Below are 25,353 nucleotides of genomic sequence, written 5' to 3'. Positions count from 1 at the left end.
ATGGTATTTGGGGTGTGTGGTATGGTATTTGGGGTGTGTGGAATGGTATATGGTATGGGGTGTGTGGTATGGTATATGGTATGGGGTGTGTGGAATGGTATGGGGTGTGTGGTATGGTATGGGATGTGTGGTATGGTATGGTGTGTGTGGTATGGGGTGTGTGGAATGGTATATGGTGTGTGTGGTCTCTCTTTTGAAGAACATATCAAGACCATTTCGAGGACAGCTTTTTTCCATCTACGTAACATTGCAAAAATCAGAAACTTTCTGTCCAAAAATGATGCAGAAAAATTAATCCATGCTTTTGTCACTTCTAGGTTAGACTACTGCAATGCTCTATTTTCCGGCTACCCGGATAAAGCACTAAATAAACTTCAGTTAGTGCTAAATACGGCTGCTAGAATCCTGACTAGAACCAAAAAATTTGATCATATTACTCCAGTGCTAGCCTCTCTACACTGGCTTCCTGTCAAAGCAAGGGCTGATTTCAAGGTTTTACTGCTAACCTACAAAGCATTACATGGGCTTGCTCCTACCTACCTCTCTGATTTGGTCCTGCCGTACATACCTACACGTACGCTACGGTCACAAGACGCAGGCCTCCTAATTGTCCCTAGAATTTCTAAGCAAACAGCTGGAGGCAGGGCTTTCTCCTATAGAGCTCCATTTTTATGGAACGGTCTGCCTACCCATGTCAGAGACGCAAACTCGGTCTCAACCTTTAAGTCTTTACTGAAGACTTGTTGTTATGTTGTTATGGTCTAATGCTGTTATGGTCTAATGTTGTTATGGTCTAATGGTCTAATGTTGTTATGGTCTAATGGTCTAATGTTGTTATGGTCTAATGTTGTTATGATCTAATGTTGTTATGGTCTAATGTTGTTATGGTCTAATGTTGTTATGGTCTAATGTTGTTATGGTCTAATGTTGTTATGGTCTAATGTTGTTATGGTCTAATGTTGTTATGGTCTAATGTTGTTATGGTCTAATGGTCTAATGTTGTTATGATCTAATGTTGTTATGGTCTAATGTTGTTATGGTCTAATGTTGTTATGGTCTAATGGTCTAATGTTGTTATGGTCTAATGTTGTTATGGTCTAATGTTGTTATGGTCTAATGGTCTAATGTTGTTATGATCTAATGTTGTTATGATCTAATGGTCTAATGTTGTTATGGTCTAATGTTGTTATGGTCTAATGTTGTTATGGTATAATGTTGTTATGGTCTAATGTTGTTATGGTCTAATGGTCTAATGTTGTTATGGTCTAATGTTGTTATGGTCTAATGTTGTTATGGTCTAATGTTGTTATGGTCTAATGCTGTTATGGTCTAATGGTCTAATGTTGTTATGGTTTAATGGTCTAATGTTGTTATGGTCTAATGGTCTAATGTTGTTATGGTCTAATGGTCTAATGTTGTTATCGTAGAATGTATGCACACATGACTGTAAGTCGCTTTGGATAAAAGCGTCTGCTAAATGGCATATATTATTATTATTATATTATTAAGACTCATCTCTTCAGTGGGTCATATGATTGAGTGTAGTCTGGCCCAGGAGTGGGAAGGTGAACGGAAAGGCTCTGGAGCAACGAACCGCCCTTGCTGTCTCTGCCTGGCCGGTTCCCCTTTTCCACTGGGATTCTCTGCCTCTAACCCTGTTACGGGGGCTGAGTCACTGGCTTGCTGGGGCTCTCTCGTGCCGTCCCTGGGGGGGGATGCGTCACCTGGGTGGGTTGATTCACTGTTGTGGTCGGCCTGTCTGGGTTCCCCCCCCCACCCCTTGGGTTGTACCGTGTCGGAGATCTTTGTGGGCTATACTCGGCCTTGTCTCAGGATGGTAAGTTGGTGGTTGAAGATTTCCCTCTAGTGGTGTGGGGGCTGTGCTTTGGCAAAGTGGGTGGGGTTATATCCTTCCTGTTTGGCCCTGTCCGGGGTGTCCTCGGATGGGGCCACAGTGTCTCCTGACCCCTCCTGTCTCAGCCTCCAGTATTTATGCTGCAGTAGTTTATGTGTCGGGGGGCTAGGGTCAGTTTGTTTATCTGGAGTACTTCTCCTGTCCTATTCGGTGTCCTGTGTAAATCTAAGTGTGCGTTCTCTAATTCTCTCCTTCTCTCTTTCTTTCTCTCTCTCGGAGGACCTGAGCCCTAGAACCATGCCCCAGGACTACCTGACATGATGACTCCTTGCTGTCCCCAGTCCACCTGGGCATGCTGCTGCTCCAGTTTCAACTGGCCTGGGCCCTAGGACCATGTCCCAGGACTACCTGACATGAGGACTCCTTGCTGTCCCCAGTCCACCTGGCCATGCTCCTGCTCCAGTTTCAACTGTTCTGCCTTACTATTATTCAACCATGCTGGTCATTTATGAACATTTGAACATCTTGGCCACGTTCTGTTATAATCTCCACCTGGCACAGCCAGAAGAGGACTGGCCACCCCACATATGCTCTCTCTAATTCTCTCTTTCTTTCTCTCTCTCGGAGGACCTGAGCCCTAGGACCGTGCCCCAGGACTACCTGACATGATGGCTCCTTGCTGTCCCCAGTCCATCTGACTGTGCTGCTGCTCCAGTTTCAACTGTTCTGCCTTATTATTATTTGACCATGCTGGTCATTTATGAACATTTGAACATCTTGGTCATGTTCTGTTATAATCTCTACCCGGCACAGCCAGAAGAGGACTGGCCACCCCACATAGCCCGGTTCCTCTCTAGGTTTCTTCCTAGGTTTTGGCCTTTCTAGGGAGTTTTTCCTAGCCACCGTGCTTTTACACCTGCATTGTTTGCTGTTTGGGGTTTTAGGCTGGGTTTCTGTACAGCACTTTGAGATATCAGCTGATGTACGAAGGGCTATATAAATAAATTTGATTTGATTTGATTTGTGGTATGGTGTGTGTGGTGTGGTATATGGTGTGTGTGGTGTGTGTGGTATGGTATATGGTGTGTGTGGTATGGTGTGTGTGGTGTGGTATATGGTGTGTGTGGTATGGTATATGGTGTGTGTGGTATGGTATATGGTGTGTGTGGTATGGTATATGGTGTGTGTGGTATGGTATATGGTGTGTGTGGTATGGTATATGGTGTGTGTGGTATGGTGTGTGTGGTATGGTATATGAGGTGTGGTATATGAGGTATGGTATATGAGGTGTGGTATATGAGGTGTGGTATATGAGGTGTGGTATATGAGGTGTGGTATATGAGGTGTGGTATATGAGGTGTGGTATATGAGGTGTGGTATATGAGGTGTGGTATATGAGGTGTGGTATATGAGGTGTGGTATATGAGGTGTGGTTTGGGGTGGATGTACCTCTATAACTCCAGGGATACAGGTCAGGGTGGTGAACTCATAGGATGCTGCTTCACTGGCTGTTGCTGTCATCAGACTGAGGAAGGTGGACTAGAGGACAGAGACAGAGACATGGGTTAACACACAGGACTAGAGGACAGAGACATGGGTTAACACACAGGACTAGAGGACAGAGACATGGGTTAACACACAGGACTAGAGGACAGAGACATGAGTAAACACACAGGACTAGAGGACAGAGACATGAGTTAACACACAGGACTAGAGGACAGAGACATGAGTTAACACACAGGACTAGAGGACAGAGACATGAGTTAACACACAGGACTAGAGGACAGAGACATGGGTTAACACACAGGACTAGAGGACAGAGACATGGGTTAACACACAGGACTAGAGGACAGAGACATGAGTTAACACACAGGACTAGAGGACAGAGACATGAGTTAACACACAGGACTAGAGGACAGAGACATGAGTTAACACACAGGACTAGAGGACAGAGACATGAGTTAACACACAGGACCAGAGCACAGAGACAGAGACATGGGTTAACACACAGGACTAGAGGACAGAGACATGGGTTAACACACAGGACTAGAGGACAAAGACATGGGTTAACACACAGGACTAGAGGACAGAGACATGGGTTAACACACAGGACTAGAGGACAGAGACATGAGTTAACACACAGGACTAGAGGACAGAGACATGGGTTAACACACAGGACTAGAGGACAGAGACATGAGTTAACACACAGGACTAGAGGACAGAGACATGGGTTAACACACAGGACTAGAGGACAGAGACATGGGTTAACACACAGGACTAGAGGACAGAGACAGAGACATGGGTTAACACACAGGACTAGAGGACAGAGACATGAGTTAACACACAGGACTAGAGGACAGAGACATGAGTTAACACACAGGACTAGAGGACAGAGACATGGGTTAACACACAGGACTAGAGGACAGAGACATGAGTTAACACACAGGACTAGAGGACACGTTGTGAGCGTGCTCAGTCTGTTTCCTGTCTGACCTTTCCGACAGAGGGGAAGCCAATCAGTGCAACACGTGCGTCTCCAGATTTCATGACATCGAAGCCCTCTCCTTTGGCTCCTGCGGACTTGGACGGTTCCAGCAGCTGGGCGCGGTACTTCGCTAGCTTAGCCTTCAGCAGGCCCAGATGGTACTCTGTGGCTACACACACAGGGAGAAAATACTGGGACTTAGCTAGCTTAGCCTTCAGCAGGCCCAGATGGTACTCTGTGGCTACACACACAGGGAGAAAATACTGGGACTTAGCTAGCTTAGCCTTCAGCAGGCCCAGATGGTACTCTGTGGCTACACACACAGGGAGAAAATACTGGGACTTAGCTAACTTAGCCTTCAGCAGGCCCAGATGGTACTCTGTGGCTACACACACAGGGAGAAAATACTGGGACTTAGCTAACTTAGCCTTCAGCAGGCCCAGATGGTACTCTGTGGCTACACACACAGGGAGAAAATACTGAGACTTAGCTAGCTTAGCCTTCAGCAGGCCCAGATGGTACTCCGTAGCTACACACACAGGGGTAAAATACTGGGACTTAGCTAGCTTAGCCTTCAGCAGGCCCAGATGGTACTCCGTAGCTACACACACAGGGGTAAAATACTGGGACTTAGCTAGCTTAGCCTTCAGCAGGCCCAGATGGTACTCCGTAGCTACACACACAGGGGGAAAATACTGGGACTTAGCCTTCAGCAGGCCCAGATGGTACTTTGTGGCTACACACACAGGGGGAAATACTGGGACTTAGCTAGCTTAGCCTTCAGCAGGCCCAGATGGTACTCTGTGGCTACACACACAGGGAGAAAATACTGAGACTTAGCTAGCTTAGCCTTCAGCAGGCCCAGATGGTACTCCGTAGCTACACACACAGGGGTAAAATACTGGGACTTAGCTAGCTTAGCCTTCAGCAGGCCCAGATGGTACTCCGTAGCTACACACACAGGGGTAAAATACTGGGACTTAGCTAGCTTAGCCTTCAGCAGGCCCAGATGGTACTCCGTAGCTACACACACAGGGGGAAAATACTGGGACTTAGCCTTCAGCAGGCCCAGATGGTACTTTGTGGCTACACACACAGGGGGAAATACTGGGACTTAGCTAGCTTAGCCTTCAGCAGGCCCAGATGGTACTCTGTGGCTACACACACAGGGGGGAAATACTGGGACTTAGCTAGCTTAGCCCTCAGCAGGCCCAGATGGTGGCTACACACACAGGGGTAAAATACTGGGACTTAGCTAGCTTAGCCTTCAGCAGGACCAGATGGTACTCTGTGGCTACACACACAGGGAGAAAATACTGGGACTTAGCTAGCTTAGCCTTCAGCAGGACCAGATGGTGGCTACACACACAGGGGGAAATACTGGGACTTAGCTAACTTAGCCTTCAGCAGGACCAGATGGTACTCTGTGGCTACACACACAGGGGGAAATACTGGGACTTAGCTAGCTTAGCCTTCAGCAGGACCAGATGGTGGCTACACACACAGGGGGAAATACTGGGACTTAGCTAGCTTAGCCTTCAGCAGGACCAGATGGTGGCTACACACACAGGGGGAAAATACTGGGACTTAGCTAGCTTAGCCTTCAGCAGGACCAGATGGTACTCTGTGGCTACACACACAGGGGGAAATACTGGGACTTAGCTAGCTTAGCCTTCAGCAGGCCCAGATGGTGGCTACACACACAGGGGGAAATACTGGGACTTAGCTAGCTTAGCCTTCAGCAGGACCAGATGGTGGCTACACACACAGGGGTAAAATACTGGGACTTAGCTAGCTTAGCCCTCAGCAGGCCCAGATGGTGGCTACACACACAGGGGGAAAATACTGGGACTTAGCTAGCTTAGCCTTCAGCAGGCCCAGATGGTGGATACACACACAGGGGGAAATACTGGGACTTAGCTAGCTTAGCCTTCAGCAGGACCAGATGGTGGCTACACACACAGGGGTAAAATACTGGGACTTAGCTAGCTTAGCCCTCAGCAGGCCCAGATGGTGGCTACACACACAGGGGGAAAATACTGGGACTTAGCTAACTTAGCCTTCAGCAGGCCCAGATGGTGGCTACACACACAGGGGGAAATACTGGGACTTAGCTAGCTTAGCCTTCAGCAGGCCCAGATGGTACTCTGTGGCTACACACACAGGGGGAAATACTGGGACTTAGCTAGCTTAGCCCTCAGCAGGCCCAGATGGTGGCTACACACACAGGGGGAAAATACTGGGACTTAGCTATCTTAGCCTTCAGCAGGCCCAGATGGTGGCTACACACACAGGGGGAAATACTGGGACTTAGCTAGCTTAGCCTTCAGCAGGACCAGATGGTGGCTACACACACAGGGGGAAAATACTGGGACTTAGCTAGCTTAGCCTTCAGCAGGACCAGATGGTGGCTACACACACAGGGGAAAATACTGGGACTTAGCTAGCTTAGCCTTCAGCAGGACCAGATGGTACTCTGTGGCTACACACACAGGGGGAAATACTGGGACTTAGCTAGCTTAGCCTTCAGCAGGCCCAGATGGTGGCTACACACACAGGGGGAAATACTGGGACTTAGCTAGCTTAGCCTTCAGCAGGACCAGATGGTGGCTACACACACAGGGGGAAATACTGGGACTTAGCTAGCTTAGCCTTCAGCAGGCCCAGATGGTGGCTACACACACAGGGGTAAAATATTGGGACTTAGCTAGCTTAGCCTTCAGCAGGCCCAGATGGTACTCTGTGGCTACACACACAGGGAGAAAATACTGGGACTTAGCTAGCTTAGCCTTCAGCAGGACCAGATGGTGGCTACACACACAGGGGGAAATACTGGGACTTAGCTAGCTTAGCCTTCTGCAGGCCCAGATGGTGGCTACACACACAGGGGTAAAATACTGGGACTTAGCTAGCTTAGCCTTCAGCAGGCCCAGATGGTGGCTACACACACAGGGGGAAATACTGGGACTTAGCTAGCTTAGCCTTCAGCAGGCCCAGATGGTACTCTGTGGCTACACACACAGGGGGAAAATACTGGGACTTAGCTAGCTTAGCCTTCAGCAGGCCCAGATGGTGGCTACACACACAGGGGGAAATACTGGGACTTAGCTAGCTTAGCCCTCAGCAGGCCCAGATGGTGGCTACACACACAGGGGGAAAATACTGGGACTTAGCTATCTTAGCCCTCAGCAGGCCCAGATGGTGGCTACACACACAGGGGGAAAATACTGGGACTTAGCTAGCTTAGCCTTCAGCAGGCCCAGATGGTGGCTACACACACAGGGGGAAATACTGGGACTTAGCTAGCTTAGCCTTCAGCAGGACCAGATGGTGGCTACACACACAGGGGGAAAATACTGGGACTTAGCTAGCTTAGCCTTCAGCAGGACCAGATGGTGGCTACACACACAGGGGAAAATACTGGGACTTAGCTAGCTTAGCCTTCAGCAGGACCAGATGGTACTCTGTGGCTACACACACAGGGGGAAATACTGGGACTTAGCTAGCTTAGCCTTCAGCAGGCCCAGATGGTGGCTACACACACAGGGGGAAATACTGGGACTTAGCTAGCTTAGCCTTCAGCAGGACCAGATGGTGGCTACACACACAGGGGGAAATACTGGGACTTAGCTAGCTTAGCCTTCAGCAGGCCCAGATGGTGGCTACACACACAGGGGTAAAATACTGGGACTTAGCTAGCTTAGCCTTCAGCAGGCCCAGATGGTACTCTGTGGCTACACACACAGGGAGAAAATACTGGGACTTAGCTAGCTTAGCCTTCAGCAGGACCAGATGGTGGCTACACACACAGGGGGAAATACTGGGACTTAGCTAGCTTAGCCTTCTGCAGGCCCAGATGGTGGCTACACACACAGGGGGAAAATACTGGGACTTAGCTAGCTTAGCCTTCAGCAGGCCCAGATGGTGGCTACACACACAGGGGGAAATACTGGGACTTAGCTAGCTTAGCCTTCAGCAGGCCCAGATGGTACTCTGTGGCTACACACACAGGGGGGAAATACTGGGACTTAGCTAGCTTAGCCTTCAGCAGGCCCAGATGGTGGCTACACACACAGGGGGAAATACTGGGACTTAGCTAGCTTAGCCCTCAGCAGGCCCAGATGGTGGCTACACACACAGGAGGAAAATACTGGGACTTAGCTATCTTAGCCCTCAGCAGGCCCAGATGGTGGCTACACACACAGGGGGAAAATACTGGGACTTAGCTAGCTTAGCCTTCAGCAGGCCCAGATGGTGGCTACACACACAGGGGGAAATACTGGGACTTAGCTAGCTTAGCCTTCAGCAGGACCAGATGGTGGCTACACACACAGGGAGAAAATACTGGGACTTAGCTAGCTTAGCCTTCAGCAGGCCCAGATGATGGCTACACACACAGGGGGAAATACTGGGACTTAGCTAGCTTAGCCTTCAGCAGGACCAGATGGTGGTTACACACACAGGGAGGAAATACTGGGACTTAGCTAGCTTAGCCTTCAGCAGGACCAGATGGTACTCTGTGGCTACACACACAGGGGGGAAATACTGGGACTTAGCTAGCTTAGCCTTCAGCAGGCCCAGATGGTGGCTACACACACAGGGAGGAAATACTGGGACTTAGCTAGCTTAGCCTTCAGCAGGACCAGATGGTGGCTACACACACAGGGGGAAAATACTGGGACTTAGCTAGCTTAGCCTTCAGCAGGACCAGATGGTGGCTACACACACAGGGGAAAATACTGGGAAAATACTGGGACACACAGGACAAGAGCATTTCGCTACACTCGCATTAACATCTGCTAACCATGTGTATGTGACAAATAAAATTTGATTTGATTTGAAACACACACAATAACACTCACACTACTATACAGACACACACAATAACATACTCACTACTATAGACACACACAATAACATACTCACTACTATACAGACACACAGACACACACAATAACATACTCACTACTATACAGACACACACACACACACAATAACATACTCACTACTATACAGACACACACAATAACATACTCACTACTATACAGACACACACAATAACATACTCACTACTATACAGACACACACACACACACACACAATAACATACTCACTACTATACAGACACACACACACACACAATAACATACTCACTACTATACAGACACACACACACACACAATAACATACTCACTACTATACAGACACACACACACACACACACACACACAATAACATACTCACTACTATACAGACACACACACACACACACACACACAATAACATACTCACTACTATACAGACACACACACACAATAACATACTCACTACTATACAGACACACACACACACAATAACATACTCACTACTATACAGACACACACACACACAATAACATACTCACTACTATACAGACACACACACACAATAACATACTCACTACTATACAGACACACACACATGGCCTGAGGGCAAACACATAGTGTGTAGTGAATTCTGAAATAATGTATTGTAATGTTTTTAAAATTGTGTAACTGCCTTCATTTTGCTGGACCCCAGGAAGAGTAGCCAAGCTAATGGGGATCCATAATAAACCCCAGGAAGAGTAGCTGAGCTAATGGGGATCCATAATAAACCCCAGGAAGAGTAGCCAAGCTAATGGGGATCCATAATAAACCCCAGGAAGAGTAGCCAAGCTAATGAGGATCCATAATAAACCCCAGGAAGAGTAGCTGAGCTAATGGGGATCCATAATAAACCCCAGGAAGAGTAGCTGAGCTAATGGGGATCCATAATAAACCCCAGGAAGAGTAGCTGAGCTAATGGGGATCCATAATAAACCCCAGGAAGAGTAGCTGAGCTAATAAACCCCAGGAAGAGTAGCTGAGCTAATGGGGATCCATAATAAACCCCAGGAAGAGTAGCTGAGCTAATGGGGATCCATAATAAACCCCAGGAAGAGTAGCTGAGCTAATGGGGATCCATGACGAAAATACACTAATTTGTGCTCACACTCTCATAATAAATGGGATGTGGTATGGTGTATGGGGTGTGGTGTGTGTGGTATGGTGTGTGGTGTGTGTGGGTATGGTGTGTGTGATGAAAATACACTAATTCGTGCTAACCCTAACCCTCTCACTGTGAGTTGATTGGAATGTCCTGGGTAGACAGACCCCACTAGAGAGGCCTGACAGAGGAACTGGCTAGCTAAAATTGTCCAAGTTCAACTTTACACCCCCCCCCCCCGATGCCTTGAGATGGATGAAATCATACCTTGAAGGCAGAACTCAGTGTGTCAGAGTGATCCTAAACGGCCTGGCGCCTCCCCCTCCACTCAGTACTTTAGTTAAACAGAAAACCCAGACATATGGCAGCAGATCCACAAGGTCTGCCATGAGAGGTGACTGTATAGTTCCCTTAAGGAAAAGCACCTTTAGTAAATCCCTCTTCTCTGTGAGAGCTTCCCATGTCTGGAATACACTGCCTTCAGACACACATAACTGCACCACATATCACACATTTACATTTACATTTAAGTCATTTAGCAGACGCTCTTATCCAGAGCGACTTACAAATTGGTGCATTCACCTTATGACAACACTTTCACAAAATGCTTGAAGACATGGCTAAAGGTCAATCAGATTTGTGAACATGGTCCCTAGCTGTGTGTTGCAGCTTTCCATGTCTGCTGTCTGTAGCTTGTGGTGTGGAAACACTTTGTTGCTTTTATGAATTTTGTCTTGCTGCTTTTTGTCCTATGTTGCTCTGTCTGTATGCTACGTCTTGCTAGTTCTATGTTGCTCTGTCTGTATGCTATGTCTTGCTTGTCCTATGTTGCTCTGTCTGTATGCTACGTCTTGCTTGTCCTATGTTGCTCTGTCTGTATGCTATGTCTTGCTAGTTCTATGTTGCTCTGTCTGTATGCTACGTCTTGCTTGTTCTATGTTGCTCTGTCTGTATGCTACGTCTTGCTAGTTCTATGTTGCTCTGTCTGTATGCTACGTCTTGCTAGTTCTATGTTGCTCTGTCTGTATGCTACGTCTTGCTAGTTCTATGTTGCTCTGTCTGTATGCTACATCTTGCTTGTCCTATGTTGCTCTGTCTGTATGCTACGTCTTGCTAGTTCTATGTTGCTCTGTCTGTATGCTATGTCTTGCTAGTTCTATGTTGCTCTGTCTGTATGCTACGTCTTGCTAGTTCTATGTTGCTCTGTCTGTATGCTACGTCTTGCTAGTTCTATGTTGCTCTGTCTGTATGCTACATCTTGCTTGTCCTATGTTGCTCTGTCTGTATGCTACGTCTTGCTTGTCCTATGTTGCTACGTCTTGCTTGTTCTATGTTGCTATTGTCTATATTGTAATGGTTTTTAATAACCTGCCCAGGGACTGCGGTTGAAAATTAGCCGGCTGGCTAAAACTGGCACTTTTACTGAAACGTTGATTAATGTGCACTGTCCCTGTAAAAATAAAATAAACTCAAACACAACCCAGCCGGCCACCTCTGTCTTACCTTTGTTTTTCTGTGTTCGAGAGATCTCTCTCTCTATCTCTCCTATCTTCTCCAGGATACCCATGTTGTCGTAGTGGGCAGGTTACACTTCTAGTCTGGTTACTGCCTGGAGAGAGAGAGACATCAGACTGGTTACTGCCTGGAGAGAGACACTACATCAGACTGGTTACTGTCTGGAGAGAGAGAGACATCAGACTGGTTACTGCCTGGAGAGAGAGAGACATCAGACTGGTTACTGCCTGGAGAGAGACACTACATCAGACTGGTTACTGTCTGGAGAGAGACACTACATCAGACTGGTTACTGTCTGGAGAGAGACACTACATCAGACTGGTTACTGCCTGGAGAGAGACACTACATCAGACTGGTTACTGCCTGGAGAGAGAGACACACTACATCAGACTGGTTACTGCCTGGAGAGAGACACTACATCAGACTGGTTACTGCCTGGAGAGAGACACTACATCAGACTGGTTACTGCCTGGAGAGAGACACTACATCAGACTGGTTACTGCCTGGAGAGAGACACTACATCAGACTGGTTACTGTCTGGAGAGAGACACTACATCAGACTGGTTACTGTCTGGAGAGAGAGAGACATCAGACTGGTTACTGTCTGGAGAGAGAGACTACATCAGACTGGTTACTGCCTGGAGAGAGATACTACATCAGACTGGTTACTGCCTGGAGAGAGATACTACATCAGACTGGTTACTGCCTGGAGAGAGATACTACATCAGACTGGTTACTGCCTGGAGAGAGATACTACATCAGACTGGTTACTGCCTGGAGAGAGATACTACATCAGACTGGTTACTGTCTGGAGAGAGACATCAGACTGGTTACTGCCTGGAGAGAGACACTACATCAGACTGGTTACTGCCTGGAGAGAGACACTACATCAGACTGGTTACTGCCTGGAGAGAGACATCAGACTGGTTACTGCCTGGAGAGAGACACTACATCAGACTGGTTACTGCCTGGAGAGAGACATCAGACTGGTTACTGCCTGGAGAGAGACACTACATCAGACTGGTTACTGCCTGGAGAGAGACACTACATCAGACTGGTTACTGCCTGGAGAGAGACATCAGACTGGTTACTGCCTGGAAAGAGACACTACATCAGACTGGTTACTGCCTGGAGAGAGACACTACATCAGACTGGTTACTGCCTGGAGAGAGACATCAGACTGGTTACTGCCTGGAAAGAGACACTACATCAGACTGGTTACTGCCTGGAGAGAGACACTACATCAGACTGGTTACTGCCTGGAGAGAGACACACATCAGACTGGTTACTGCCTGGAGAGAGACACTACATCAGACTGGTTACTGCCTGGAGAGAGACACTACATCAGACTGGTTACTGCCTGGAGAGACACACTACATCAGACTGGTTACTGCCTGGAGAGAGACACTACATCAGACTGGTTACTGCCTGGAGAGAGACACTACATCAGACTGGTTACTGCCTGGAGAGAGACACTACATCAGACTGGTTACTGTCTGGAGAGAGACACTACATCAGACTGGTTACTGCCTGGAGAGAGACACTACATCAGACTGGTTACTGCCTGGAGAGAGACATCAGACTGGTTACTGCCTGGAGAGAGACATCAGACTGGTTACTGCCTGGAGAGAGACATCAGACTGGTTACTGCCTGGAGAGAGACATCAGACTGGTTACTGCCTGGAGAGAGACACTACATCAGACTGGTTACTGCCTGGAGAGAGACATCAGACTGGTTACTGCCTGGAAAGAGACACTACATCAGACTGGTTACTGCCTGGAGAGAGACACTACATCAGACTGGTTACTGCCTGGAGAGAGACATCAGACTGGTTACTGCCTGGAGAGAGACACTACATCAGACTGGTTACTGCCTGGAGAGAGACACTACATCAGACTGGTTACTGCCTGGAGAGAGACACTACATCAGACTGGTTACTGCCTGGAGAGAGACACTACATCAGACTGGTTACTGTCTGGAGAGAGACACTACATCAGACTGGTTACTGCCTGGAGAGAGACACTACATCAGACTGGTTACTGCCTGGAGAGAGACACTACATCAGACTGGTTACTGCCTGGAGAGAGCCATCAGACTGGTTACTGCCTGGAAAGAGACACTACATCAGACTGGTTACTGCCTGGAGAGAGACACACATCAGACTGGTTACTGCCTGGAGAGAGACACTACATCAGACTGGTTACTGCCTGGAGAGAGACACTACATCAGACTGGTTACTGCCTGGAGAGAGACACACATCAGACTGGTTACTGCCTGAGAGAGACACTACATCAGACTGGTTACTGCCTGAGAGAGACACTACATCAGACTGGTTACTGCCTGGAGAGAGACACTACATCAGACTGGTTACTGTCTGGAGAGAGACACTACATCAGACTGGTTACTGTCTGGAGAGAGACACATCAGACTGGTTACTGCCTGGAGAGAGACACTACATCAGACTGGTTACTGCCTGGAGAGAGACACTACATCAGACTGGTTACTGCCTGGAGAGAGACACTACATCAGACTGGTTACTGCCTGGAGAGAGACACTACATCAGACTGGTTACTGCCTGGAGAGAGACATCAGACTGGTTACTGCCTGGAAAGAGACACTACATCAGACTGGTTACTGCCTGGAGAGAGACACACATCAGACTGGTTACTGCCTGGAGAGAGACACTACATCAGACTGGTTACTGCCTGGAGAGAGACACTACATCCGACTGGTTACTGCCTGGAGAGAGACACACATCAGACTGGTTACTGCCTGGAGAGAGACACTACATCAGACTGGTTACTGCCTGGAGAGAGACACACATCAGACTGGTTACTGCCTGGAGAGAGACACTACATCAGACTGGTTACTGCCTGGAGAGAGACACTACATCAGACTGGTTACTGTCTGGAGAGAGACACTACATCAGACTGGTTACTGTCTGGAGAGAGACACATCAGACTGGTTACTGTCTGGAGAGAGACACTACATCAGACTGGTTACTGCCTGGAGAGAGACACTACATCCGACTGGTTACTGCCTGGAGAGAGACACTACATCAGACTGGTTACTGCCTGGAGAGAGACACTACATCAGACTGGTTACTGCCTGGAGAGAGACACTACATCAGACTGGTTACTGCCTGGAGAGAGACATCAGACTGGTTACTGCCTGGAGAGAGACACTACATCAGACTGGAACCACTGGAGGCTGCTGGGTGGAGGACGGCTCATAATAATGGCTGGAACGGAGCGAATGGAAACCATGTGTTTGATACCATTCCACTCATTCCACTCCAGCCATTACCACGAGTCCATCCTCCCGAATGAAGGTGCCACCAACCTCCTGTGACTGAAACGTGTCAACACTGCTACTCCCCAATAGCCTAGCAAGCTCGCTAACTAGCGGTAGCTTCCTGTGTCAGGCAACTAGTGAGAAGACCGCAACATTAATTTGTCAATCAAATAAAAACTACAGATTTAACTATAATCCAAGAAGTTAACATACAAACACAAAACTGATCAGCCGGTAGTAATATCTATGAAAAATATACACTTTAAATGTGTTCGACTCAACTGCATGCATAGAAAAATGACATCACAAACCGGAACTGGAGGGTTCCGTTCTCTTTTAATTCCGGTGGGGAACAAAACATCTAACGTTAAATACCTGGAAAGATAGTTCCTGGTCAAATATCAAGTCGTTTACAGAACACGGTTCGAGTGGACTTACTGCCCTACATGTTTAGAATAAATTCAGACATGTGTAGTTGGTGAACATGGAGGCCGGGTGTCATATATAGAACACATGGAGGAGGAGTTATAAAGCGTTATAACGGAAGCGTCCTTCCGCCGCGGGTTCTGGTCCGATGACAGATCCTTCCCACGGTAACACAGCGGACATGGCCGCGTCCACCGGAGGATCATCCACCGCGGGCATCCAGGGGTTCCCCATCATAACCGGCAGGCCCCCGGAGAACAGCACCGGTAAGGACCCGGAACAGACCGGAGAACCGAAGAAAAAGCCGTGCAGGGCTTGTACCGACTTCAAGTCGTGGATGAAGGTCCAGAAAACGCCACAGACCCCAGCAGCAGCGCCACAGGTGAGCATGGCTCTCGACCTTCGCCCCTCCCGAGTCCGTACGGGAGTTGTAACGATGGGACAAGACTGGAACTACTACCAATTGGATATCACTAAATTGGAGAGAAAACGGGATTTAAAATATATATTTTTTTATTTCCATGGGAGAGAAACTGTTAATGTAATTATCTGCAGTTGACATAGCTAAGTAAATGGAAGAATACTCTTATTGCAATGTGGGTGGCTCTTAAAATAGTCTTTGGTTGTGCATAGTGTTGTCTTTGGCACAAGGTGTTGCCAGGGAACAGCACCCTCTTCGATGTAGGAGGTGAAGATCTGCAATACGGATTGGCTCCCATGCTGAGGTGAAGTCCTCAGAAGTCCCTCCCCTATCCAGAAGTCCCTCCCCTATCCAGAAGTCCACATTTACATTACATTACATTTAAGTCATTTAGCAGACGCTCTTATCCAGAGCGACTTACAAATTGGTGCATTCACCTTATGACATCCAGTGGAACAGTCACTTTACAATAGTGCATCTAAATCTTAAAGGGGGGGTGAGAGGGATTACTTATCCTATCCTAGGTATTCCTTAAAGAGGTGGGGTTTCAGGTGTCTCCGGAAGGTGGTGATTGACTCCGCTGTCCTGGCGTCGTGAGGGAGTTTGTTCCACCATTGGGGGGCCAGAGCAGCGAACAGTTTTGACTGGGCTGAGCGGGAGCTGTACTTCCTCAGTGGTAGGGAGGCGAGCAGGCCAGAGGTGGATGAACGCAGTGCCCTTGTTTGGGTGTAGGGCCTGATCAGAGCCTGGAGGTACTGAGGTGCCGTTCCCCTCACAGCTCCGTAGGCAAGCACCATGATCTTGTAGCGGATGCGAGCTTCAACTGGAAGCCAGTGGAGAGAACGGAGGAGCGGGGTGACGTGAGAGAACTTGGGAAGGTTGAACACCAGACGGGCTGCGGCGTTCTGGATGAGTTGAAGGGGTTTAATGGCACAGGCAGGGAGCCCAGCCAACAGCGAGTTGCAGTAATCCAGACGGGAGATGACAAGTGCCTGGATTAGGACCTGCGCCGCTTCCTGTGTGAGGCAGGGTCGTACTCTGCGGATGTTGTAGAGCATGAACCTACAGGAACGGGCCACCGCCTTGATGTTGGTTGAGAACGACAGGGTGTTGTCCAGGATCACGCCAAGGTTCTTAGCGCTCTGGGAGGAGGACACAATGGAGTTGTCAACCGTGATGGCGAGATCATGGAACGGGCAGTCCTTCCCGGGAGGAAGAGCAGCTCCATCTTGCCGAGGTTCAGCTTGAGGTGGTGATCCGTCATCCACACTGATATGTCTGCCAGACATGCAGAGATGCGATTCGCCACCTGGTCATCAGAAGGGGGAAAGGAGAAGATTAGTTGTGTGTCGTCTGCATAGCAATGATAGGAGAGACCATGTGAGGTTATGACAGAGCCAAGTGACTTGGTGTATAGCGAGAATAGGAGAGGGCCTAGAACAGAGCCCTGGGGGACACCAGTGGTGAGAGCGCGTGGTGAGGAGACAGATTCTCGCCACGCCACCTGGTAGGAGCGACCTGTCAGGTAGGACGCAATCCAAGCGTGGGCCGCGCCTGAGATGCCCAACTCGGAGAGGGTGGAGAGGAGGATCTGATGGTTCACAGTATCGAAGGCAGCCGATAGATCTAGAAGGATGAGAGCAGAGGAGAGAGAGTTAGCTTTAGCGGTGCGGAGCGCCTCCGTGATACAGGAGAGCAGTCTCAGTTGAATGACTAGTCTTGAAACCTGACTGATTTGGATCAAGAAGGTCATTCAGAGAGAGATAGCGGGAGAGCTGGCCAAGGACGGCACGTTCAAGAGTTTTGGAGAGAAAAGAAAGAAGGGATACTGGTCTGTAATTGTTGACATCGGAGGGATCGAGTGTAGGTTTTTTCAGAAGGGGTGCAACTCTCGCTCTCTTGAAGACGGAAGGGACGTAGCCAGCGGTCAGGGATGAGTTGATGAGCGAGGTGAGGTAAGGGAGAAGGTCTCCGGAAATGGTCTGGAGAAGAGAGGAGGGGATAGGGTCAAGCGGGCAGGTTGTTGGGCGGCCGGCCGTCACAAGACGCGAGATTTCATCTGGAGAGAGAGGGGAGAAAGAGGTCAGAGCACAGGGTAGGGCAGTGTGAGCAGAACCAGCGGTGTCGTTTGACTTAGCAAACGAGGATCGGATGTCGTCAACCTTCTTTTCAAAATGGTTGACGAAGTCATCTGCAGAGAGGGAGGAGGGGGGGGGAGGAGGATTCAGGAGGGAGGAGAAGGTGGCAAAGAGCTTCCTAGGGTTAGAGGCAGATGCTTGGAATTTAGCGTGGTAGAAAGTGGCTTTAGCAGCAGAGACAGAGGAGGAAAATGTAGAGAGGAGGGAGTGAAAGGATGCCAGGTCCGCAGGGAGGCGAGTTTTCCTCCATTTCCGCTCGGCTGCCCGGAGCCCTGTTCTGTGAGCTCGCAATGAGTCATCGAGCCACGGAGCGGGAGGGGAGGACCGAGCCAGCCTGGAGGATAGGGGACATAGAGAGTCAAAGGATGCAGAGAGGGAGGAGAGGACGGTTGAGGAGGCAGAATCAGGAGATAGGTTGGAGAAGTCCCTCCCCTATCCAGAATAGCCTTTTCTCTAGATCTTTGACAGCTGGATCTGCTATCCTTTCACCCTCCTCCATGGCCATAAATTCTGAAAATGAATTAAATTATTTACCCATTTAATAACCAGACCTTCATACAAACTTGCTATATGCTGAATTCTTGACGCACAATCGACTGTTCTGCAATATGCTGCCAGCACACCCACAAGTGAGCCTAACCCTACCCCTAACCCTAACCCCACACCCATAAGTGAGCCTAACCCTACCCCCTAACCCACACCCACAAGTGAGCCTAACCCTACCCCCTAACCCACACCCACAAGTGAGCCTAACCCTACCCCCTAACCCACACCCACAAGTGAGCCTAACCCCTAACCCCACATCCACAAGTGAGCCTAACCCTACCCCTATCTAGTAGAGGATCTATTTAGATTAGTAAACCTGACTGATGTCAGTGTGGATAGCCTACTAACTCTGCCAGGCCTCTACTATTATCTAATAGAGGATCTATTTAGATTAGTAAACCTGACTGATGTCAGTGTGGATAGTCTACTAACTCTGCCAGGCCTCTACTATTATCTAATAGAGGATCTATTTAGATTAGTAAACCTGACTGATGTCAGTGTGGATAGCCTACTAACTCTGCCAGGCCTCTACTATTATCTAATAGAGGATCTATTTAGATTAGTAAACCTGACTGATGTCAGTGTGGATAGTCTACTAACTCTGCCAGGCCTCTACTATTATCTAATAGAGGATCTATTTAGATTAGTAAACCTGACTGATGTCAGTGTGGATCAAATCAAATCAAATCAAATTTTATTTGTCACATACACATGGTTAGCAGATGTTAATGCGAGTGTAGCGAAATGCTTGTGCTTCTAGTTCCGACAATGCAGTGATAACCAACAAGTAATCTAACTAACAATTCCAAAACTACAGTCTTATACACAGTGTAAGGGGATAAGGAATATGTACATAAGGATATATGAATGAGTGATGGTACAGAGCAGCATACAGTAGATGGTATCGAGTACAGTATATACATATGAGATGAGTGTGTAGACAAAGTAAACAAAGTGGCATAGTTAAAGTGGCTAGTGATACATGTGTTACATAAGGATGCAGTCGATGTTGTAGAGTACAGTATATACATATGTATATGAGATGAATAATGTAGGGTAAGTAACATTATATAAGGTAGCATTGTTTAAAGTGGCTAGTGATATATTTACATCATTTCCCATCAATTCCCATTATTAAAATGGCTGGAGTTGGGTCAGTGTCAATGACAGTGTGTTGGCAGCAGCCACTCAATGTTAGTGGTGGCTATTTAACAGTCTGATGGCCTTGAGATAGAAGCTGTTTTTCAGTCTCTCGGTCCCAGCTTTGATGCACCTGTACTGACCTCGCCTTCTGGATGATAGCGGGGTGAACAGGCAGTGGTTCGGGTGGTTGATGTCCTTGATGATCTTTATGGCCTTCCTGTAACAACGGGTGGTGTAGGTGTCCTGGAGGGCAGGTAGTTTGCCCCGGTGATGCGTTGTGCAGTCCTCACTACCCTCTGGAGAGCCTTACGGTTGAGGGCGGAGCAGTTGCCGTACCAGGCGGTGATACAGCCCGCCAGGATGCTCTCGATTGTGCATCTGTAGAAGTTTGTGAGTGCTTTTGGTGACAAGCCGAATTTCTTCAGCCTCCTGAGGTTGAATAGGCGCTGCTGCGCTTCTTCACGACGCTGTCAGTGTGAGTGGACCAATTCAGTTTGTCTGTGATGTGTATGCCGAGGAACTTAAAACTAGCTACCCTCTCCACTACTGTTCCATCGATGTGGATAGGGGGTGTTCCCTCTGCTGTTTCCTGAAGTCCACAATCATCTCCTTAGTTTTGTTGACGTTGAGTGTGAGGTTATTTTCCTGACACCACACTCCAAGGGCCCTCACCTCCTCCCTGTAGGCCGTCTCGTCGTTGTTGGTAATCAAGCCTACCACTGTTGTGTCGTCCGCAAACTTGATGATTGAGTTGGAGCGTGCGTGGCCACGCAGTCGTGGGTGAACAGGGAGTACAGGAGAGGGCTCAGAACGCACCCTTGTGGGCCCCCGTGTTGAGGATCAGCGGGGAGGAGATGTTGTTGCCTACCCTCACCACCTGGGGGCGGCCCGTCAGGAAGTCCAGTACCCAGTTGCACAGGGCGGGGTCGAGACCCAGGGTCTCGAGCTTGATGACGAGCTTGGAGGGTACTATGGTGTTGAATGCCGAGCTGTAGTCGATGAACAGCATTCTCACATAGGTATTCCTCTTGTCCAGGTGGGTTAGGGCAGTGTGCAGTGTGGTTGAGATTGCATCGTCTGTGGACCTATTTGGGCGGTAAGCAAATTGGAGTGGGTCTAGGGTGTCAGGTAGGGTGGAGGTGATATGGTCCTTGACTAGTCTCTCAAAGCACTTCATGATGACGGAAGTGAGTGCTACGGGGCGGTAGTCGTTTAGCTCAGTTACCTTAGCTTTCTTGGGAACAGGAACAATGGTGGCCCTCTTGAAGCATGTGGGAACAGCAGACTGGTATAGGGATTGATTGAATATGTCCGTAAACACACCGGCCAGCTGGTCTGCGCATGCTCGGAGGGCGCGGCTGGGGATGCCGTCTGGGCCTGCAGCCTTGCGAGGGTTAACACGTTTAAATGTCTTAATCACCTCGGCTGCAGTGAAGGAGAGACTGCATGTTTCCGTTGCAGGCCGTGTCAGTGGCACTGTATTGTCCTCAAAGCGGGCAAAAAAGTTATTTAGTCTGCCTGGGAGCAAGACATCCTGGTCCGTGACTGGGCTGGGTTCCTTCTTGTAGTCCGTGATTGACTGTAGACCCTGCCACATGCCTCTTGTGTCTGAGCCATTGAATTGAGATTCCACTTTGTCTCTGTACTGACGCTTAGCTTGTTTGATAGCCTTACGGAGGGAATAGCTGCACTGTTTGTATTCAGTCATGTTGCCAGACACCTTGCCCTGATTAAAAGCAGTGGTTCGCGCTTTCAGTTTCACGCGAATGCTGCCACCAATCCACGGTTTCTGGTTAGGGAATGTTTTTATCGTTGCTATGGGAACGACATCTTCGACGCACGTTCTAATGAACTCGCACACCGAATCAGCGTATTCGTCAATATTCCCATCTGACGCAATACAAAACATGTCCCAGTCCACGTGATGGAAGCAGTCTTGGAGTGTAGAGTCAGCTTGGTCTGACCAGCGTTGGACAGACCTCAGCGTGGGAGCCTCTTGTTTTAATTTCTGCCTGTAGGCAGGGATCAGCAAAATGGAGTCGTGGTCAGCTTTTCCGAAAGGGGGCGGGGCAGGGCCTTATATGCGTCGCGGAAGTTAGAGTAACAGTGATCCAAGGTTTTACCACCCCTGGTTGCGCAATCGATATGCTGATAAAATTTAGGGAGTCTTGTTTTCAGATTGGCTTTGTTAAAATCCCCAGCTACAATGAATGCAGCCTCCGGATAAATGTTTTCCAGTTTGCAAAGAGTTAAATAAAGTTCGTTCAGAGCCATCGATGTGTCTGCTTGGGGGGGATATATACGGCTGTGATTATAATCGAAGAGAATTCTCTTGGAAGATAATGCGGTCTACATTTGATTGTGAGGAATTCTAAATCAGGTGAACAGAAGGATTTGAGTTCCTGTATGTTTCCTTCATCACACCATGTCCCGTTAGTCATGAGGCATACGCCCCCTCCACTCTTCTTACCAGAGAGATGTTTGTTTCTGTCGGCGCGATGCGTGGAGAAACCCGTTGGCTGTACCGCCCTGGATAGCGTTTTCCCAGTAAGCCATGTCTCCGTAAAGCAGAGAACGTTGCAGTCTCTGATATCCCTCTACTAGTCTACTAACTCTGCCAGGCCTCTACTATTATCTAATAGAGGATCTATTTAGATTAGTAAACCTGACTGATGTCAGTGTGGATAGTCTACTAACTCTGCCAGGCCTCTACTATTATCTAATAGAGGATCTATTTAGATTAGTAAACCTGACTGATGTCAGTGTGGATAGTCTACTAACTCTGCCAGGCCTCTACTATTATCTAATAGAGGATCTATTTAGATTAGTAAACCTGACTGATGTCAGTGTGGATAGTCTACTAACTCTGCCAGGCCTCTACTATTATCTAATAGAGGATCTATTTAGATTAGTAAACCTGACTGATGTCAGTGTGGATAGCCTACTAACTCTGCCAGGCCTCTACTATTATCTAATAGAGGATCTATTTAGATTAGTAAACCTGACTGATGTCAGTGTGGATAGCCTACTAACTCTGCCAGGCCTCTACTATTATCTAATAGAGGATCTATTTAGATTAGTAAACCTGACTGGTGTCAGTGTGGATAGCCTACTAACTCTGTCAGGCCTCTACTATTATCTAATAGAGGATCTATTTAGATTAGTAAACCTGACTGATGTCAGTGTGGATAGTCTACTAACTCTGCCAGGCCTCTACTATTATCTAATAGAGGATCTATTTAGATTAGTAAACCTGTCCGTGTGGATAGTCTACTAACTCTGCATGTGTTTCATCATGTTGAGTAATGATGACTTGGTAATGCCCATCAGACAACGCAGTCAAGCAGAATGTGTGTCTGTCTGTATCCCTGTGTGTGTCTGTCTGTAGGAGGCCCCAGCTGAGCATGTGGAGCCTGTGTGTGTCTGTCTGTATCCCTGTCTGTGTGTAGGAGGCCCCAGCTGAGCATGTGGAGCCTGTGTGTGTCTGTCTGTATCCCTGTCTGTGTGTAGGAGGCCCCAGCTGAGCATGTGGAGCCTGTGTGTGTCTGTCTGTATCCCTGTCTGTGTTTGTGTGTAGGAGGCCTCAGCTGAGCATGTGTATCCCTGTGTGTGTTTGTGTGTAGGAGGCCCCAGCTGAGCATGTGGAGCCCCAGCAGCAGCCGGAGTGTCCGCTGGACAGGGAAGAGTTAGGGCGTAACACCTGGTCCTTTCTGCACACCATGGCAGCTTACTACCCAGACCGGCCCTCCCCAGACAGCAGACAGACATGGGACAGTTCATCAACCTCTTCTCTAAGGTCTTCCCCTGCAAGGAGTGTGCTGAGGACCTGCGGACAAGGTCAGGGGTTAGAGGTTATGTTATTGTGTTGGCTGGTGTTGAGAGTTGTATAATTGGTTCTAGTGGGTTAAAGGTCACAGATGACTGGCAGTAGATACAGGTCCACTTCCTGCCCAACTAGATACCCAGGAGTAGCATTGCATCAATCCATGGTTGCATGCCACGTCATCCACTATGCAGTCGGGCGTCAGATTGCTGTATTATATGTGGTTAGCTGATCTGTTAAATACCTGTCCTGTAAGATCGTCTGCAATGTAGTCGGGTAGGGACTCCACCACAGTGTTGACTAAATGACATCACTTCCTGTTTCCTCAGGCTGAAGACCAATCAGCCAGATGCCAGTAGTCGCCACGCCCTCTCCCAGTGGCTGTGTGGCGTCCATAACGACGTCAATGCTCGGCTGGGGAAGCAGCCGTTTGACTGTTCCCTCGTGGATGAGAGGTGGAGGGACGGTTGGAAAGATGGCAGCTGTGACTGATTCGTTACTGTTACCTGGGAACTGAGAGATACATGACACGTCTATTCACATCCTGTTCCCTGTATAGTAGCGTTTAGAGAACTGTCTGACACAGAGACTGTTCTATTTTCTGATTGGCTACGGATCTACATGATGTTCGCTATCAATCTGTTGTCCAGTGCCTTCAGAAAGTATTCAGACCCCTGGACTTATTACACATGTTGTTGTGTTACAGCCTGAATTCAACATGGATTACATACCCCATAATGACATCACAATACCCCATAATGACATCACAATACCCCATAATGACATCACAATACCCCATAATGACATCACAATACCCCATAATGACATCACAATACCCCATAATGACATCACAATACCCCATAATGACATCACAATACCCCATAATGACATCACAATACCCCATAATGACATCACAATACCCCATAATGACATCACAATACCCCATAATGACATCACAATACCCCATAATGACATCACAATACCCCATAATGACATCACAATACCCCATAATGACATCACAATACCCCATAATGACAAGAGTGAAAACAGGTTGTTTAGAAATGTTATCAAATGTATTGAAAATGAAATACAGAAATATCTCATTTTACAAGTATTCACACGCCTGAGTCAGTACATCTTAGAATCATCTTTGATTTACAGCTGTAAGTCTTTCTGGGTAAGCTTTGTGGGTAATTCTCTCAGAACTTTACACACTTGGATTGTACAGTATTTGTACATGATATTTTTTGCATGTTTTGGAATACTCCCAGTATCTGTTGGGAAGCAGACAACCAGGTTTTCCTCTGGGATTTTGTCTGTGTTTCTCTCTATTCAGTTTATTTTTATCCTAAAAAACTCCCCTAGTCCTTGCCGATGACAAGCATACCCATAACATGATGCAGCCACCTCATCTTTGAAAATATGAAGAGTGTTACTCAGTGATGTTGGATTTGCCCCAAACATAACGCTTTGTATTCAGGACATAAAGTTAATTTCTTTGCCACATTTTTGAAGTTTTACGTTAGTGCCTTATTGCAAACAGAACGCATGTTTGGAATATTTTTATTCTGTACAGGCGTCCTTCTCTTCACTCTGTCAATTGGGTTAGTATTGTGGAGTAACTACAATGTTGTTGATCCCTCCTCAGTTTTCTCCTATCACAGTCATTAAACTCTGTCATTTAGGTTAGTATTGTGGAG

General features: G+C 47.9%; 1 protein-coding gene and 1 pseudogene across 4 annotated transcripts in view; one reads left to right on the top strand and one right to left on the bottom strand.

The window, feature by feature from the left end:
• LOC124021704 (developmentally-regulated GTP-binding protein 2) overlaps positions 1-15,554 on the bottom strand; it is a 58,466-nt gene extending 42,912 nt beyond the window's left edge. Inside the window, exons 1-4 of one of the 4 annotated variants that reach the window (XM_046336820.1) lie at positions 15,439-15,554; positions 11,850-11,955; positions 4,349-4,509; positions 3,305-3,394 (exon numbers count right to left, since the gene is read on the bottom strand). In XM_046336820.1, the coding sequence (XP_046192776.1) occupies positions 3,305-3,394; positions 4,349-4,509; positions 11,850-11,913 (315 nt within the window). In that variant the 5' untranslated portion in view covers positions 11,914-11,955; positions 15,439-15,554. Of the gene's footprint in view, positions 1-3,304; positions 3,395-4,348; positions 4,510-11,849; positions 11,956-15,204; positions 15,344-15,369 lie in introns of those variants that run through there. The other 3 variants (XM_046336818.1, XM_046336819.1, XM_046336821.1) reach the window with 3 other exon arrangements.
• On the top strand, positions 15,513-24,424 carry LOC124021705 (annotated as a pseudogene).
• Positions 24,425-25,353: the final 929 nt, after the last annotated feature.

The sequence above is a fragment of the Oncorhynchus gorbuscha genome, unplaced genomic scaffold (genome assembly GCF_021184085.1).
Source record: "Oncorhynchus gorbuscha isolate QuinsamMale2020 ecotype Even-year unplaced genomic scaffold, OgorEven_v1.0 Un_scaffold_1174, whole genome shotgun sequence".
In the NCBI taxonomy this organism is placed as follows: Eukaryota; Metazoa; Chordata; class Actinopteri; order Salmoniformes; family Salmonidae; genus Oncorhynchus; species Oncorhynchus gorbuscha.
Note: the sequence above shows the minus strand (reverse complement) of the source record. Positions and strands in the feature narration are given on the sequence as shown.